The sequence below is a fragment of the Lonchura striata genome, chromosome 2 (genome assembly GCF_050655825.1).
Source record: "Lonchura striata isolate lonStrDom1 chromosome 2, ASM5065582v1, whole genome shotgun sequence".
Lineage (NCBI taxonomy): Eukaryota > Metazoa > Chordata > Aves > Passeriformes > Estrildidae > Lonchura > Lonchura striata.
Window position 1 is genome coordinate 105,203,737 of NC_140704.1, and position 15,598 is coordinate 105,219,334.

The window sequence follows — 15,598 nt, forward strand, 5'->3', positions numbered from 1 at the left end:
ATTCAGCTGCTGATTCCTTTTCCTTTCTGTAGTTTGGTCTCTTATTTCAGATCAGCTGGATATAAGAATGAGTGAACAGCATCACAGCATCACCTCTGTCTTTTAGACAACAACCCTGGCCTGCTCAGGGTTAGGCATTTTTTTTCAGGAGCACTTTACCAATTAATATTTTCACTGAAAATATATTTTTGTCTTACTGGAAAAATAAGCATGAAAGGCCAAATTTTAGTCTAAATGTACCATTTCTTAAAGAATATCATTGCATAGCTTTCTTAATCTTGCAGCTATAAAGTTGTTTAAACAGGATACAAACACCATGCAATATCCTGCTGAAGGCAGAAGACACATTACTTCAGTGTAGTTGGCTGAATGAATTTCTTCTCATGTTAAAGCACACAAGACTCTGGATAAGATAACATTAAGAAAGATACATAATATTCTCAAACCTACAGTAGAAATATGTGAAATATGTGACAGAGATATTTTTACATATTTCTTGAACAGAAAATGGTATAACAAGCAATACATAATTCTGTCAACAATAATGACAGTGCTTTTTTCCTAATTAAATTCAGAAATAGTGAGTGGATAGCTAATTCTGTCTTCACTTCCTTCTTATTTTCTGTTGCTGTGGCTTTTGACAGAATTCTAGTTCACAAATGAGGAGTCAGTAGCCCTTTGGTACTACGCCTGCACTCTTGAAGGCTGTTTTTTCTGAACACGTAGTTTCCACTTCTGAATTAAGTACTCTTAAAATTTTTGTGGAATAAAACTAAACACATGATTTATGAGGCTGTTTTTTTCCCTCCTCTTTCCAAGTTCAAGCTTATTGTGAATTTCTTTATTGTCCCTCACTTTGCTCTCCAGTATTTTTTATATAACAGGTAAAACACTGTTTCTATGCATATTATTCTCTTTAAATGGAGGAAAGAAAACTGTTGGTTGAAATAGGAAATAATAATATGTAACAGATGTTAGAATTCTACGTGTAGAAACCTGATGTGTCTATGAAGCAGTATTAAATTTTTTCAAAGGCCTACTTTGGCTAGCATAAAACAATGAAAAATAAATTATAGAAGGACAATGTTATCATGTGATCTATGATTTTTTTTTTAGTTTTGTTTTTTTTGTCTGTGTTTCCTTTTTAATTTTGTATAGCACACACTGTACATACCTGTCTTAAAGATGAATTAAATGTTTTAGCTGTAAATCAATCTGTCCATTGCTGTGAAAGATGATAAAAATCTTTAAAGGCTTGTACAACACCTTTTATTTTCTATACATATAAACTGAAATATTTTAAATAGTTGCTTATGAATGGAGAAGTCAGTCTTACATTTTATGAAGTGCTCTTTTCTTTCTGTCTAAGGGAAGTACTTCAAAGTACTTCAGGTGATACAAAATAAAAGTTAATTTGCTTTTAATGCTATGTATTAATGACTCTGATTTTTATGTATTTTCCAAATTGTGTATTATTGCTATTATTGGGCTGTGAACTACAGCAGAACTTCACAGGTGAAGATCACATTTCTGAATTTTTCTCAATAGAGACTGTTAGAAAACTTGGTGAGATATAGTTTAAAAAAAGCCTGAAGAGCAAAAAGTGTGTATGGACTTTGAACATATTTTCCAGTTTAAGCCTTTTTGTTTAGTGTTTGCTGTAGACAAACACATCCTTTTAAAGCTGAGAAACTAAAGGGTTTTATGGATGCTTTATATGAAAAAATACATAAGGAAAGGTTTGAATGGAAATATAATCTCTGTTAACAGTCCTGTTTATGTAGCAGTAGAGGAAAAAAGCTTTTGAGTACACAGCTCTAGGAATAGAAAGCAGTAAATTTTGAGGTATAGTTCAAGAAGTCGCCTGAAATTAATTTTGCAAATCGATTAGACAATTTTAAGAAGCAGTAATAAGCCTAAAATGGTAAAATTATGATAATTTTGATACTGTGAACTGACCAATGTATCCAAAATACCCAGAAACTTCTATCCCACTTGGTTTGCCAGGAAACTCATCTTTATAGGTGCTTTTTCTGTTGATGGAATTCCAGTGATCTTAAATGGGACATTCAATTTAAGATGTTTTGGATGTCTGTGTACTGCTCCTTTTGCAGAAGAACTCTGCGAATACCAGAGGGAGTGCAGAGGATGGGTTAATTTGCTTTTTTGGGCCCTTTGTTGTTGCATCAGTGACAAGCTGAGGTTGTTTTTATGCTCAAACTTTTTCTGTATAGTTTTGAGTGTCAGAACTAAGGAATATGTATGTTTGGCAAAATAATACTGTAGTGCAGTGTAAATATGTGAAAGCAGTGCAGCTGCTGTTTCCTAATCTTTTATCTTAGTAAAATTATATTCAGTCTTTACTCTTGCACCTTAGTTTGATAAGGCACTCATCTCTCCAGACACATATACCAGATGAGTGGATATAAACACAAAATAGAAATATTGGAATATTTGCAGTAGGGAATAGTAAAAATGTTGCAGCTAGGTTTTGGGGGATTTAATTCAAAATACTGAGCTCTTACAGGTTTTCCAGGCAGTGTCTAGCCAAGTTTGCTGGAGGAGGCTTTGATATAAATTGAGGTTCTAAATATTTGACACAGACTTCTTAGCATGACATTCAGTGACTTCCAGCTAATGAAGGAAGACATTTAAAGCACACAGTTGCTGTTTTCTGTCTATGTACTGGGAAAATGAGTGCTCGGTGCTCTATGAGAAGTGCAGCAAGCTCAGTCCTCAAGAAAGAAGAAAATGAGCATAATATTGCACTGAAAATAAGTAAGCAGTTTAACACAAATAAAATCTGGCTGACACAATCCCAAAAATAACTGGATAAAAGTACTACTTGCTAATGTTATTCTGCTACCAGAATGACTGAGAACTTGGTCCTTCCCATTGAAATGGAAAAGCCTTCAGGCTGTAGAACAGGCTTAAACCAGTGTCATACCTCTTCCTATGAATGCCATAGAACTTGTTCCCACCCCAAGATTAAATTTGAAAAAAACCCAAAAAACCAAAAGGTTGATTTATGGATTTGTCCTGATATCAGGAGTGTCCTCTTTGCCATTGTTTCCAAGAAGGCCACTAATTGCCATTGTACATCCTGTGCTCCTCTGTAGAGGACCCTGAGAGTAGGTGTGTAATAGCAGAGCTGCCTCCCTCTTTTTAAGTACATTGACTTTAGAGCTCTGATAATTGCTTGCAGAATTCCCCCTGGAATAGGTCCTATTTACTCTATCCTACAGGCTTTTTATAGTTACAAATGTAGGTGAAAGTCTTCAGCTGGCCTTTAAAGGCTGTAGCTATAAGGAAAGTTTAGTAAGTGACAAGCAAGAGCAATTCTTACAGGAAAATGAGGAGCTGCTCTTAAGGATTCTGGATTTCACTCAGAAAAACCCTCTATCAAGCTTTGGTGGATTTTTTAGTCCTTGACAGAAATTTTTAAGGCTGATGATGGAATCATATCAGTTCAGAAACAGAAAATAGGTGCTTCTTACTCTTCCTGCTTGCTAGGCACCCATGCATTTCTTGGCACCCATGCTTCTTGGCCAACCTGCAGATGTGGAGTATATACCCAGAGTTTTCTATCAAGGTTATTAGGAAATCAAATCAGTTATTCAAAACATTGACTGGTTTGGGAAACAAAAGTTGTAGCTATTACATGGATTTGCTAATATAGAGACTTTGCAGTTTTGTTTTATAATTAAAGTGGACAGATTTGATGAGGATGAGGCCCAATTAATGCATAACTTGTTAGCTCATTCCCACTATTGTTTCCATGATATTTCAGGAAGTTGTGTCTGGAGAAACTTCTTTTCTTTAGGAATACATGTTTCTGACAGGGCTAAAGATGTATCTGTATTCCAAAACCAGGTTGTTTTGGATATAGCAGAGAAGACTTTGTTGATATAAGTCTCCCTCACTGGGGATACTCAAGAACCCTCTTGATACAATCTTGTACAATGTGCTCTGTGATGACCCTGCTTGAGCAGGGAGGTTGGGCCAGATGACACACTTTGGTCCCTTCCAACCTGACCTAACCTTTGACTCTAAGATTTATTTTAAACTTGAATATCTTTGACAAAAATTAAACAATATGTTGCTTTTCTTTTCTTTCATTGCAGCCTGTGCTTTCCGTTACAATGGGCTCTCCTTTGTCTACCTCATCTACCTCCTGCTCATTCCTCTGTTTTCAGAACCCACAAAAGCAACCATGCAAGGTAAGAATTTCATTGCTTCATTCTTCAGAGTCTGTAGTGCACAGAGTGCATGCAAAAGCTTTGGTGTAGTAGAAGGTGAAGTCCTGAGTGTTTCCCCCTCATTAAGTAATCTGACTTTTAATACATACTGTAAATTCCCTGACGCTGTCATTTCACAATATGCTGGCTTTGGTGCCCAAGGACTTCCTACCATGCTTGCCCCAAATTGCATCAAGGCTGTCTGACAGCACTACTGGGCTTTTTATGGCATTATTTCCTCTGGAATACTAATGTGGTCTGGGCGAAAAATGAGTTTTCAGAACCCTCCCAAAGCCATCCTATCATAGATTGTGCTCTAGGTCTGAATTGGTAGTTAATGATGAGAATTAAATTTGATACCAGATTTTTCATTCAGTTGTATTTTAGGTACTTTTTTAAACAGCTGTCATCCTGGCATTATACTACTGCCTTAGCAAAAATAACTCAAAGGGCTTGCTGTTAGAGATGAAAAATAACTGCATCAGGCATTCAAGTGTTTATGTGTTCATGCACAGAGGTGTGCCATTCTGCCTTGCCTTGTCTACAGCAAGAATGTAATACTTCTGAAAGGGGTATTTACGTTCTGCTCTAATGGGAGAAGAAAGGGGTTGTTTATAGGCCTACAAAGGGTTTATGTATTTTAAATTACAAAGCTTTGATTGGTATAAAATCATAGAATTCTTAGGGCTGGAAGGGACCTTAAAGATCATCTGGTTCCATGGGCAGGGATGTCACTCACTAGATAAGGTTGCTCAGGGCCCCATCCAACCTGGCCTTGAGCACTTCCAGGAATGGGATATTCACAGCTTCTCTGGACACCCTATTTCAGTGTTTCACCACCTTCTGAGTAAAGAATCTCATCTGAACATGCCCTTTTTCAGTGTAAAACCATTGCCTGTTGTCCTGTCACTATCGACCTGCATAAAAAGTCCCTCTCCCTCCTTTTTATAAGCCTTCTTTTGAGTACTGTAAAGCTGCAATGCGTTTTCCCTGGAGCCTTCTCTTCTCCAGTCTGAACAATCCCAGCTCTTCCAGCCTGTCTTTGTAGGTCAGATGTTCCTGTCTTGTGGTGGAGATCTATACCAATTGGTGGGCTCAGTTTATGTTGTTTGTGTCAGTAGCCGGTGAAACCAGGAAAAACAGGCCTGGAAAATGAATTAAGCAAGACATTAAAAGTGGGAAATCCCACTCCTGGTGAGGCTGTCAGTCATTTTTACACGGGAATATTACAAGGACAATGTAAGCATGGAGCATCAGCAAATGTCCAGCTGTGAGTTAGAGTTTCTCTTAAAGGTGTTGAAGGTATGAACTGGGAGGGAAACGCTCATTGGGAATTTAGTTGCAGCTGCTCCAATATTTTATTGCAGATAATATGCAATTACCCTATTGGTTTTGTGTGTTTTGCTTTTGTTGCCCCTTTTGTGTGTGCCAGGAGAAGCATTTGACAGGATAAACAGAGCCAAGAGTGAAAGTGGAGAGACATACAAATTCTCTTCTTTTAGAGTATAAAAAAAAGTCTATTTGATTAGGACTAATTCTTGTGTGACTTAATAGAGTAATCTAGTTTGCATCACTGATGGCAGCAATCTCTTCTCAGAGGAAAATGCTTTCCTAGGACTTTGGATAGTTTCTCTGTATTGTGTATCACATTGCATTGCATTTCACCTGAGTGTCATGTCATGTGTTTGTCTGAATTAATTTGTTATATAAATTTAGTATTTTTGAGTGTACCCACTTTGACCACTGCCCCTGTCACATTTCTAAAGTGTGTGTGTGTGTGTAGGTCTATCTTTCCAGAAACTGTTGAGGGTTGTTTTGGAGATTTTTTTTTGTCACCAGAAGATGAAAAAGAAAGAGGAAATATGCAAATATTTCAGCTAAAACCAGCTAAACCACCAGTAAATCAAAGTCAAAAAATAAATAAATTAAACTTTACTATAAAAATCCCCAAAACCAAACCAAATCTATGTTTATGTACTTTGCTTGTATTTTCCCCCTAAGACTTCTGTCACTCAGACAGTTTTTTTTCCTAAAATTCTGTTTGTTTTGATTAGTTTTTTATTATTATTTTAAACTTTCTAGCTTTCCATTAATTTTTTCTTTCCTCTTCCTCTCCTGACACAATCTTCAGACAAAATCCCTTCAGACAAAATCTCTGACTGACTTTACTGTTTCTTGCACTTTCATCTGTTTTCCCAGTTTGTCACCTTCCACTTTACAGTTAGTAAACTTTTGAAGCTTCTCTCCACCAACCTTAAGGGTTTTACAGGACATAGAAATTATTCTGAAATGGATGATGTCAGTCTAGAATTTAAATTTTGACAGAAACTTAAAAGGTTAGAAACACTAGAGAAAAACTATTATACTTGCTCAAATATTTCAGATGGTGTTTAAAGATTAATGAGTAATTTTTCTCCTTCTTGCCCCTTTAAATATTTAATCTTATTAAAAAAGGTTAATTACTAAGATAAAGGAATATTAATCCTTAAACATGAAGATAAAATTCACTATCTGTGTCTCTTCCTATGTTCTGTATATTAGTTTCAATTCTAACTGAAGGATTTGTCTCCTATATTTCAAAAAAGGTTGGTATTTCACCTGTCAGCATTTTAAAACTAACCTATGGAACGTAGGCAGAGACAACTGTGTAAGACACATTCATTGCAAGTAACATCATCTTGTCTACAGAAATAACTTAAAACTTGACCAGCTTTTTAAGGGATGCTAATGTGAGTTTTTGAGGCATTTACTCTTTGAATGTGTAGTGAAGTCATGTGATTTCAGCAGTAATTTTTCAATATGAATTATCTCTAAAATCAGTAACTGATTTGTTACCTGTTTCTCTGGTGCCGACAAATGCACAGTAAGTTGTGCAACAGCCTAGTTTCTAACTTCTTTGATTGTGAGATTGCTTATATTAGTGAATTTTTTTTTTCCCCTTTGTGTCTAATGTCTGCTGCAGTTATGTCTTCATCCTTAATAAAAGCTTGTGCATGAAGTTTTTATAGAAATAATAAAACATGACAACATAGATTGGTCCAGTCTTGGGCAAATGGCTCATTTAGCTGGACTAAATACCTGTTTTATATGTCTCTTTTTTTTCCCAATAAGAGAGGTGAGTTTACATTTAGATAGGTTTTTTTTTAACCTTATTTAATTTAATATTTTTTGACTTATAAGACTCTGTGGCCAGTCATGATGTAAATTTAAAAAAATGAGGGAATTGGTTAATTTCACACATCGACTAAGTTTTGCTCAGTCTGCTTATGTTAGTGGCAAAAAGAATGGGTTTGCTTCTGAATTTATTCACTGCTCAGGATGACAAAACTTGTATCTCTGTTGGAAAAAATAAACTTGTCACAGCACTTAGATAATAAAAACGATGTTTTAAAAATGCATAGATTGATAAAATTATGAACTATAATAAAATTTGTTAATTCAGCATTATTCGGAGTGTGGCTGAAACAATAGTAAAAAAATGGAACAATGGAATTTTTTGCAGATATTAAAGGGTTTGTGATTTGCAAGAATTTGTCAGAATTGTAAGATACAGAAGTGTTACAGTAACAAATTTGGATCGCCAAATATAGCTGAAGGGTTTTCAGGAGAAAATTGATCCAAGTGAATATGAGAAAAAATTTTAAAACTTTATACAAACATGATTTTGAGTTTTATGTGAGCATGAATGCCCCTGTGTGCACTCATCAATTCTACAATGTATCTGTTTTACTAACAGTCTTTCTACACTCATCTGCACTTGTTTTTTTGAGTTTTGCACTAACTTTAAGCACCCTGAGTTGTGTGATTTAGATGTTCAAGGCAGGAATTGGGTAAACCTATATATTTACTGAACAGAAGATAGGTCCTAATGATAGTCCTCAGAATTGACCATTTAAGCCTCCAGTGAGTCCAAATATCTTAAATTAGTATCATAAGTTTAGACCTAATCTGTGCTGCAAGGTATTAATACTTCTGGACAAAAGAAGGAGCTTAAGTGAAAATTTTTATGTGATACTCATGAAAGAGAAAAAAGATGTTTAACCCTTAATTATAAACTCTTGCACTGAAAAAATCACAGTTGATTGGGTTTTAGTAGACAAGAAAAGGGTACTTTCTATATTACTAAATCACCTGCCCTGACAGAGCTACAGCTTTAGCTTTTCAAAATTTCCTGAGCTGCAGAACAAACTGCTGCCCAAGGTGTGTATGCAGAAAGCACCTAAAAATAACTTGAAAAACTCAAACCAAAGAAACCAAATCACCAGTTTTGAGAGTTTAACAGAATTCCTCCCTCTCAGCAGACCTGAAAAAGATTCTTAAACTTTTTGATCTTTTCTATTTAAGCCAGCTCTAATAATTTTCATAACAACAATATTATTAACAGGACTTGATGGAAAACACAAATAATAGAGCTAATTTGGGGGTTTTAAACATTCTGTTTTTCTTAAATTATATACAGAAAGAGATTCTAGGTTGGAAATACAGATTTTAATTTTGGGAAGACTCGTTTGCATGGTTTTTGTTGCTTGCTTTGTACAGAAATTCAATTGAATGTATCTTAAGCTTGCAAGTCTATTGCTGCGTCTGTCCAAGGAGATGTTTTCAGCTCAAGCGGTTGGAGTTTGTGACTCTCTTTCTCAGAATGCTTATATCACCCACTATTAGTATATTATTTTGGGGGCATTGTAGACTATTTACATAGATGATAGCTGCCCACCTCACTGCACCATCAGAAAGTGCAGCAAAATAGAGATGCATTTTGTGATTCTGAGGTGTGTGATTGAAACCCTATTCACCCCTGCAAGAGGCAGAACCTGTACCTGTTACTTTTTTCTGATAGTGTTGATGAGCTATACACTACATTTTCCTTCTTCAAAAGAGTTTTCAGTCATGTCTGCCAGAATGGACATTGGCCATTGACACACCATAGACACAGTAATATGCTGATCTCATTATAAATTAAAATGTATTAATTGGTTGCAAAGAGAATGGATATGTTTAAAACTGTGTTTAAAACCATGTTTAAAACATGTATTTCAATAAAAAGTCTTCATGGTTTTGGGGAGTAAAACTTGAGTTTTGACCTATTCTTTGGTAGACTTATGATAGTCTATGGTCAATTTAGATTTAGGTTTATGTGATTAGGAGAAGAGTTTCACCCATTTTTTACCTGCATGACCACAAAGATGATTTGTTCCTTTCTTGGAAAATGATTTATTACCTGTTATCCCTAGGTGATCAATAGAAAGTACTTCAGGCAGTAATAGAAATGCTGATTAAATGGGGTGGGAGAACTCTTTGGAATGGCTTTGAAACCACTGAGTTTCTTTGTACTAGCCCAACGCATCAGTGTGAAGATAATTTTATAAGTTAGAAAGTGCTGTTGAGCAATAACAAGTGGGATTTCTACTGGACTGGGCACATGTTTTCTTATGGAGACATGCCAGGCTGCTACATAAACATCCTTTTACTTAAAACACTGCATCTCATCTAGGTTTATCCACTCCCAACATTACAAGGTATTCTCTTGGGAGTGAAAGTGTAGCGTGTTGTTTATAATCAGTGGGCCAAATCCAATAAGAAGTACCTGTTCTTGGGAATTTTAGCAACGTGAGAATGAAAATGGAGCCATATATTTACATTAACCACTTTCACAAATTCTCTTGCATCTTAAGAACCCATGAACATTTCTGTTATTGGTACTGTCTGCTTTCTCACTATTTATGACCAAAACATTTTCTTAGGAGATGAATTAGAGCCCCATTCAACTAAGTAAGAATTAACTCATAAGAAGCGTTGGACTGACAGTGTTGGGTACAAGAATCTTGTATCTGTCTTAAGTTGTGTGTGATAACAAATACTCATGGCTTTCTCACCACCCCGTAATGCTGTTCCCAAATGGGAACACCACTCTAAGAATGGGCATTCCAGTGCCTGAGCTGTTTCACTTTTTGGCTTTCACACACTAGACTGTTAAACACGAATTCCCAGGACAACGTGTCACCCATTTTCATTGTCATGTTTTATATGAGCGCTGGCAATGTTTTTGGATCCAGGTATGGCAGAAGCTCAGCAGCATGTTGATTGAAGACTTGCAAGCAAAGCAGAACCATCAGAGCCAGGACAAGAATACAGAAGTTAGGAGGAGAAAATAACTAGAAAAATTTTTAACTTGCAACTCACTATTTGGTTCGGACTTTCTTTTGTGTGGTTATTGATGAAATGAGTTTTTGCAAAGATTCAAATGTAGAGAGGGGAAATGAGTCTTGGTAAAAAGGGCAAAAATTATTCACAGGCTTTTGAAATAAGGTGTTTGGAATTAGACTAGTGTGGTATTTTTTGGATAGAGGTGGAAATCCTAAGTTATAGAAGAAAAAGATAGTTTAAAGAAGGCTGACATTATCACAAACTGTTTTCATTGTTGACATGAACACTTTTATAGCTGCATTAGATTTTGTATTATTTTATTTATTTTAAAGCAATATTTCTGCTGATGTATTAAATAGCATTTGTTTTAGGGAAAGCAGAAAGTCAATTTCAGTTGATCTGAAAGTGATCTCTTTAGTTATTTTAATGTTTTAAGTCTATCCGGAGCTTATCCCCTGCCCTGGTGATGGTCAGCTTCAGACTAAACATACCATAGTTTAATTAACTTTGTTTAATTTAATTCTAGCCATGACTAAAGAGCTAGAGCCAAAACCAAGCTTCCTTTTTACCCTAAAGTATAAATAAATTCAAATTTATATAGAGAAGTAATTTAAAGGTGCAAATAAAGGATTTTTGTTCATGGCAATTAGTTTGAACATGTTCTTGCTTCCCCACCCCCCACCCCCGATTCATTAAGCTACATGCAACACCTAATAATAACAATTTTACTTTATTGAGTTTCTGAAGGTTACTTTTCTAGCTGTCCTTTCTGTTCTTCTTTTTTAAAATAATTGAAAATTAGTCAATTTTCTTCCTTTCCAGAAAATAAAACTTTTGTTATTGTATTTGGAAGCTGAAAGAGTGCAGAAATGGGAATGTAATGGAGAAACAGCATGGTAGATTAAGGGAGTTTGCTGTGAGCTAGCAGTCCTCCTATCTAATGCCACTAAAATGTAAGTAGAAATTTCTGCCATGAGTTTGAACGAGACAAGCACAGAAAATGCGGTTTAGAACCTAGCCGTGAAGTTGAGCACTGACAAAAGCACTTTCCTGAATGCGTTCACATTCTCATATTGGAGATTTGATGTAGGCTTACTGTGATTGCGAAAGGATTTTAAACTCAAATGACTTTATGTCATGTTTTTAAATTGAGTTAAATAATGAACTTATGAAAATGTGTTGTACAAAATTGTATGAAAATAGCAGCATCTTAGAATGTATAATATGATTGAAAGTCAACATATAGTCCAGTAATCCAAGTTCTGATTAGTCAGGCCACAAATTACGATGGAAAGAGGGTGCTGTCCTGAAGCATTAATTTCTCCATTTTAAATTGCTTTTGTTCTTTGTTATTTTTAGTGTTTTTTGTATGGAAATGATTAGAGAAGTGTTACGCTTCTATTTTTTTTTTGTTTCAATGAGCCTTTTTTGGTTTATTGGCATAATTTGGTAATTTTATGTGCATTACACACAGCAGGAAGCGTGACCTTCCATCCAAGGCAGGAACCTTCTCCCACCCTGTTTTCCCCAAAGTAGGAATGGACCAGCCCTTGAGGCAGCAAAGTTCTATGGTGATGATTCTGAGACCTCTCGATTGATCTCTGTTGAAAGCTGTGTGATACAGAGTTAAAAGGGAATTGAAAATGCTTACAGTGCTGTAGGTTTTTAGCTCTATCAATGAGCAAGTAGATTGGAGAGAGATTGCAAGGGTATTTTTGAATGTGCTTCTACACTAGAGTAATTTAAAAGTCAAAATTACATTTCAGGAAGAAGGTTGGAGGTAGATAAGATCTTGGCCAGATTCAGATAATACTAGAGGAGAAAATCAACATGCAATTGTTATGGTCTACTATAAATTAGAGGATGAATGATCCTAATAGCCATACAGCCAAATATTTCCCTAGGGCAAACAATTCTTAAACAATTACTGACTTGTGAAGAGTCAGTGTTATTTTAAAATTGGGGTTGGAGGGACTACGGACGTCAGAGAGAGTTAGTCATCACTATTCTTATGATCCAAAATTAACAGAAAATAATCTTTAAGGTTTTCTTAACCTGAAGTGCAACATAAGTTTAGGGAAACTAGATAGTGACTGAAGAGCTCAAGCATTTGGATGTGGTGACATTTTTTAGTAAAAAATGCAACAATCTTTCTAGAACTCCCATCTCAAGCATGAGTGGCTTTTAGAGGTGAAGTCCTTACTTACTGACTAACAACATTAAGAATAAACATTTTGAAAGCAATAAGTAAAAGGGAAATAATCTTAGAGGTCAGAAGTGGTCAGAAGAAATAGAATTTGCCAGAAGTCGAGTTAAACTCTTCCAAGGAAACTGAAACAAGAAATGAACATATGTTTATCTATATGAATATAAAATAATTAAAAGTAAGGATGAAGTAGGAATTAAATATCATGGGTATACCCAAGATTTTAGACAGGATTGTGTCCTTCAGTTTGGAATCAGGGCAATGCTATTAAACACAGAGACAAAGGCAAAGTACCACCTGGGAAAGAGGTTGGATAAAGAAAACCTATTGTATGTGAGGAAAAAGTAAAACCCAAGGAGTTTAAATGTTAAAGTTTTAAAAACTGCATAATCTCCCTCCTAAACCTGAGTGTGACACCCTAAATTGAAGAATGAAAATACTGGCTCAAATACAGAAAATAGGGGGAAATGCTCTTGCATGTCAACTCCTGTGATACAAACTCCTGTGAACTTGTATTTTTTCAAATTTTGGAGTATATTCCTAAGAGAAGAAAAAATAAATATCTTGAGGCTACTGGAAAAAAGAGGCTAAACGAAAATGTCTGTTCTAAAACGGAGTTGTGCTATGCAACCTAGATAATACTTTGGTAAGGTCAATTCAGATTGAGTGCCAAGAGGCTGATGCTAATGTACAAAAATAAGAAACAAACAATGCATCTCATATATCTTAAAACAGATTTCCTACTTTTGCAGCCTGCAAAGGGAAATCATCATTTTGGGTTTGAGGGGAAGGAGGACTTTTTGGGTTAAATGGGGTTGCTGGCACACCATCTAGAAACTGTGTATTCATGGTGGACCAGAGTTTTCTAGGTTTCAGGCTTCTAATGAACAGAGTGAGCCTAAAGACCTGTTTAACTTCAAAGTGGGATGTAATCCTTTTATGAACCAGAATATATCCTGTGATGATGGGAAGTAGAATAACCCAGCTGATGTCTCTAAACTGAAACCACTTGCCCAATGACTCCAGAAAACCTCTATATAAATGGTAAGAGTCAGATGGTTTGTTGAGGTTTTCTGCCCATGTTTAGAGTAGCTTGGGGAGGGTTATTTGGTTTATTTTATATTAGGCTGAATTAGCAGTTGCTGACTTGAAACTCTGTGTTGGTTTGGTAACAGAGATGGACAGTGTTGGAAGATTTGGAGCATTACTGGGGTCATCAGAACTGTTTTCAAGTGTTCAACAATCAGAAGAACTATATACTGTCTTAGAGGATTATGATATTTTTGGAAAATGAAAGAGTAAGAAGAATATTAAACACATTTTGGACCTCCCTATTCTCATCTCTTATACTCCTGTATGTCAAACAACCAAATTTTATCATGCTTTCTTACAGGAAGGGTACAAAAATCCAGTATGCTATTAGGTAAGTTTTTTTTTCTATTATTATGGCTGACCTGTAGGTGAGAGAATTCCAATAAAGTCAGTGTAGTTTTTCAAAAGTAGCGCAGCTGTTCCCATTCACTCCAATTCTATTGCCTTGTTTGAAGGCAGTCGCACTACAGTGAGTCACATCCTGAATCTACTACAGCAGCTGATGTCTGAAGAAGCATTAAGAAGTGAGCCTTGGACTGTATTAGACAGCAAGGCAGGTGATGGCATTAGCTTGACTTCTCATTGCAGTGTCTTGGCACTAGCTTTTTGCTATGAATTACTCTCAGGAAGTACCAGAATTTCTCCACTGAGGAAGACACTATTTCTTTAAAATTCATATGTAATTTATTTTTCTTCTGTGTTTTCCCCTCTCATTTGACCTTATTTCAAATAGATTCTTGTCAGCAAGAGATTTGCTCCTCAAGTTAAGTGCTAAGTTTGGATTTTATTTTCTTTTACTGTGAATTTCATCCTCACACATGGAAAAGTATGTACTTTTGACAGGAGCTTATTATGACAGAAAAGAATACTGCTTTTAGAGCCCAGTAATTGGTAGATATTAGGCCTCTTTTATCAGATGTCTTAGCTAAGCCTGACTTCCTGTGGATGCTCCTGTGTCTATAAGGGATTTGAATCCAGAGTCTACATCCCCAGGAATTTGGGAAGCCTAAAGCACAAATCTAGATTGGTGCTAATTCTTTGCAGATCAGCACTGTACTTTCATGTCATAGTCAGCCTCAGAGACAATCTCCACTATAAAAATACTGCATCCTCGTATTTTTCATTCCTTCTCTTGAAATCATTTACCTTCCTTTCCACTGTTAGTTGTATGATTTGACAGGTCATTTTTGTTGTCACCTAGTAGACTGATCTGTGCTCCAACTGCTTTGTTCCTTTCACAAACACAGAACTACCCTTACTAGGTGGCTAAACAAGAAAGGAGATTATGACACATAGACACTGTTTATGAACTGTTTTTTTTTTTCAAAGGGTTCAAGACTTAAAGGAGAACTATGTAGCAAAGCCTTGATTGTTTATCAGTTCTATTTCTGATTGTTCTGAGAAATAATTTTGTGCTGCAGTGGTACAGGCCCTGGCATCTTCAAGCACATCTAGACAAATGTCTGTGTAGTTTTTGTAGATGTGGTGCTCCACTCAGCTCAAGGACTTGTCATGCCTTTATGGATGAAGAACAAATGCTGGATTTGAAACCCATTCCTGAAAACAGGAATATGGAGCTTCTGTTATCATGGAATCATTTAAGTTTGAACAAACATTTAGAATCTTCCTGGATCTTAAATAATCTTGCTTCTGGTGCCTGTAGGGCACATCTATCCATCATCTGACTGGAAGGCGCTTCTCTTAATTTCCCTGGTTTTTGCAGCACTGGTCACCAACAGAGGCACAACTGACAAGGAGAGTTTTCAAATCATTGGCAACTGGTGGAAGAATGTCCCCTCCTCCTGATATCTTCATTGTTTGAAACATAAGCAAGCTGTCTGGAGTTGCAGTCACAGGGGCTGAATTGTCAGCAAGAAAACTGCTCATTTACAAGCTCTCGCAAAGCTTGGATTAA

At 36.0% G+C, this 15,598-nt stretch overlaps 1 protein-coding gene across 13 annotated transcripts in view; it reads left to right on the forward strand.

Annotated features, from left to right (window-relative positions):
• The window catches only part of PIEZO2 (piezo type mechanosensitive ion channel component 2), a 284,271-nt gene that overhangs the window by 45,423 nt on the left and 223,250 nt on the right, over positions 1-15,598 (forward strand). For all 13 annotated transcript variants that reach the window (XM_077784376.2, XM_085571904.1, XM_085571903.1 and 10 more), the window contains exon 2: positions 4,125-4,220. In XM_077784376.2, coding sequence (XP_077640502.2) covers positions 4,125-4,220 — 96 coding nt within the window. The remainder of the gene's footprint in view (positions 1-4,124; positions 4,221-15,598) is intronic.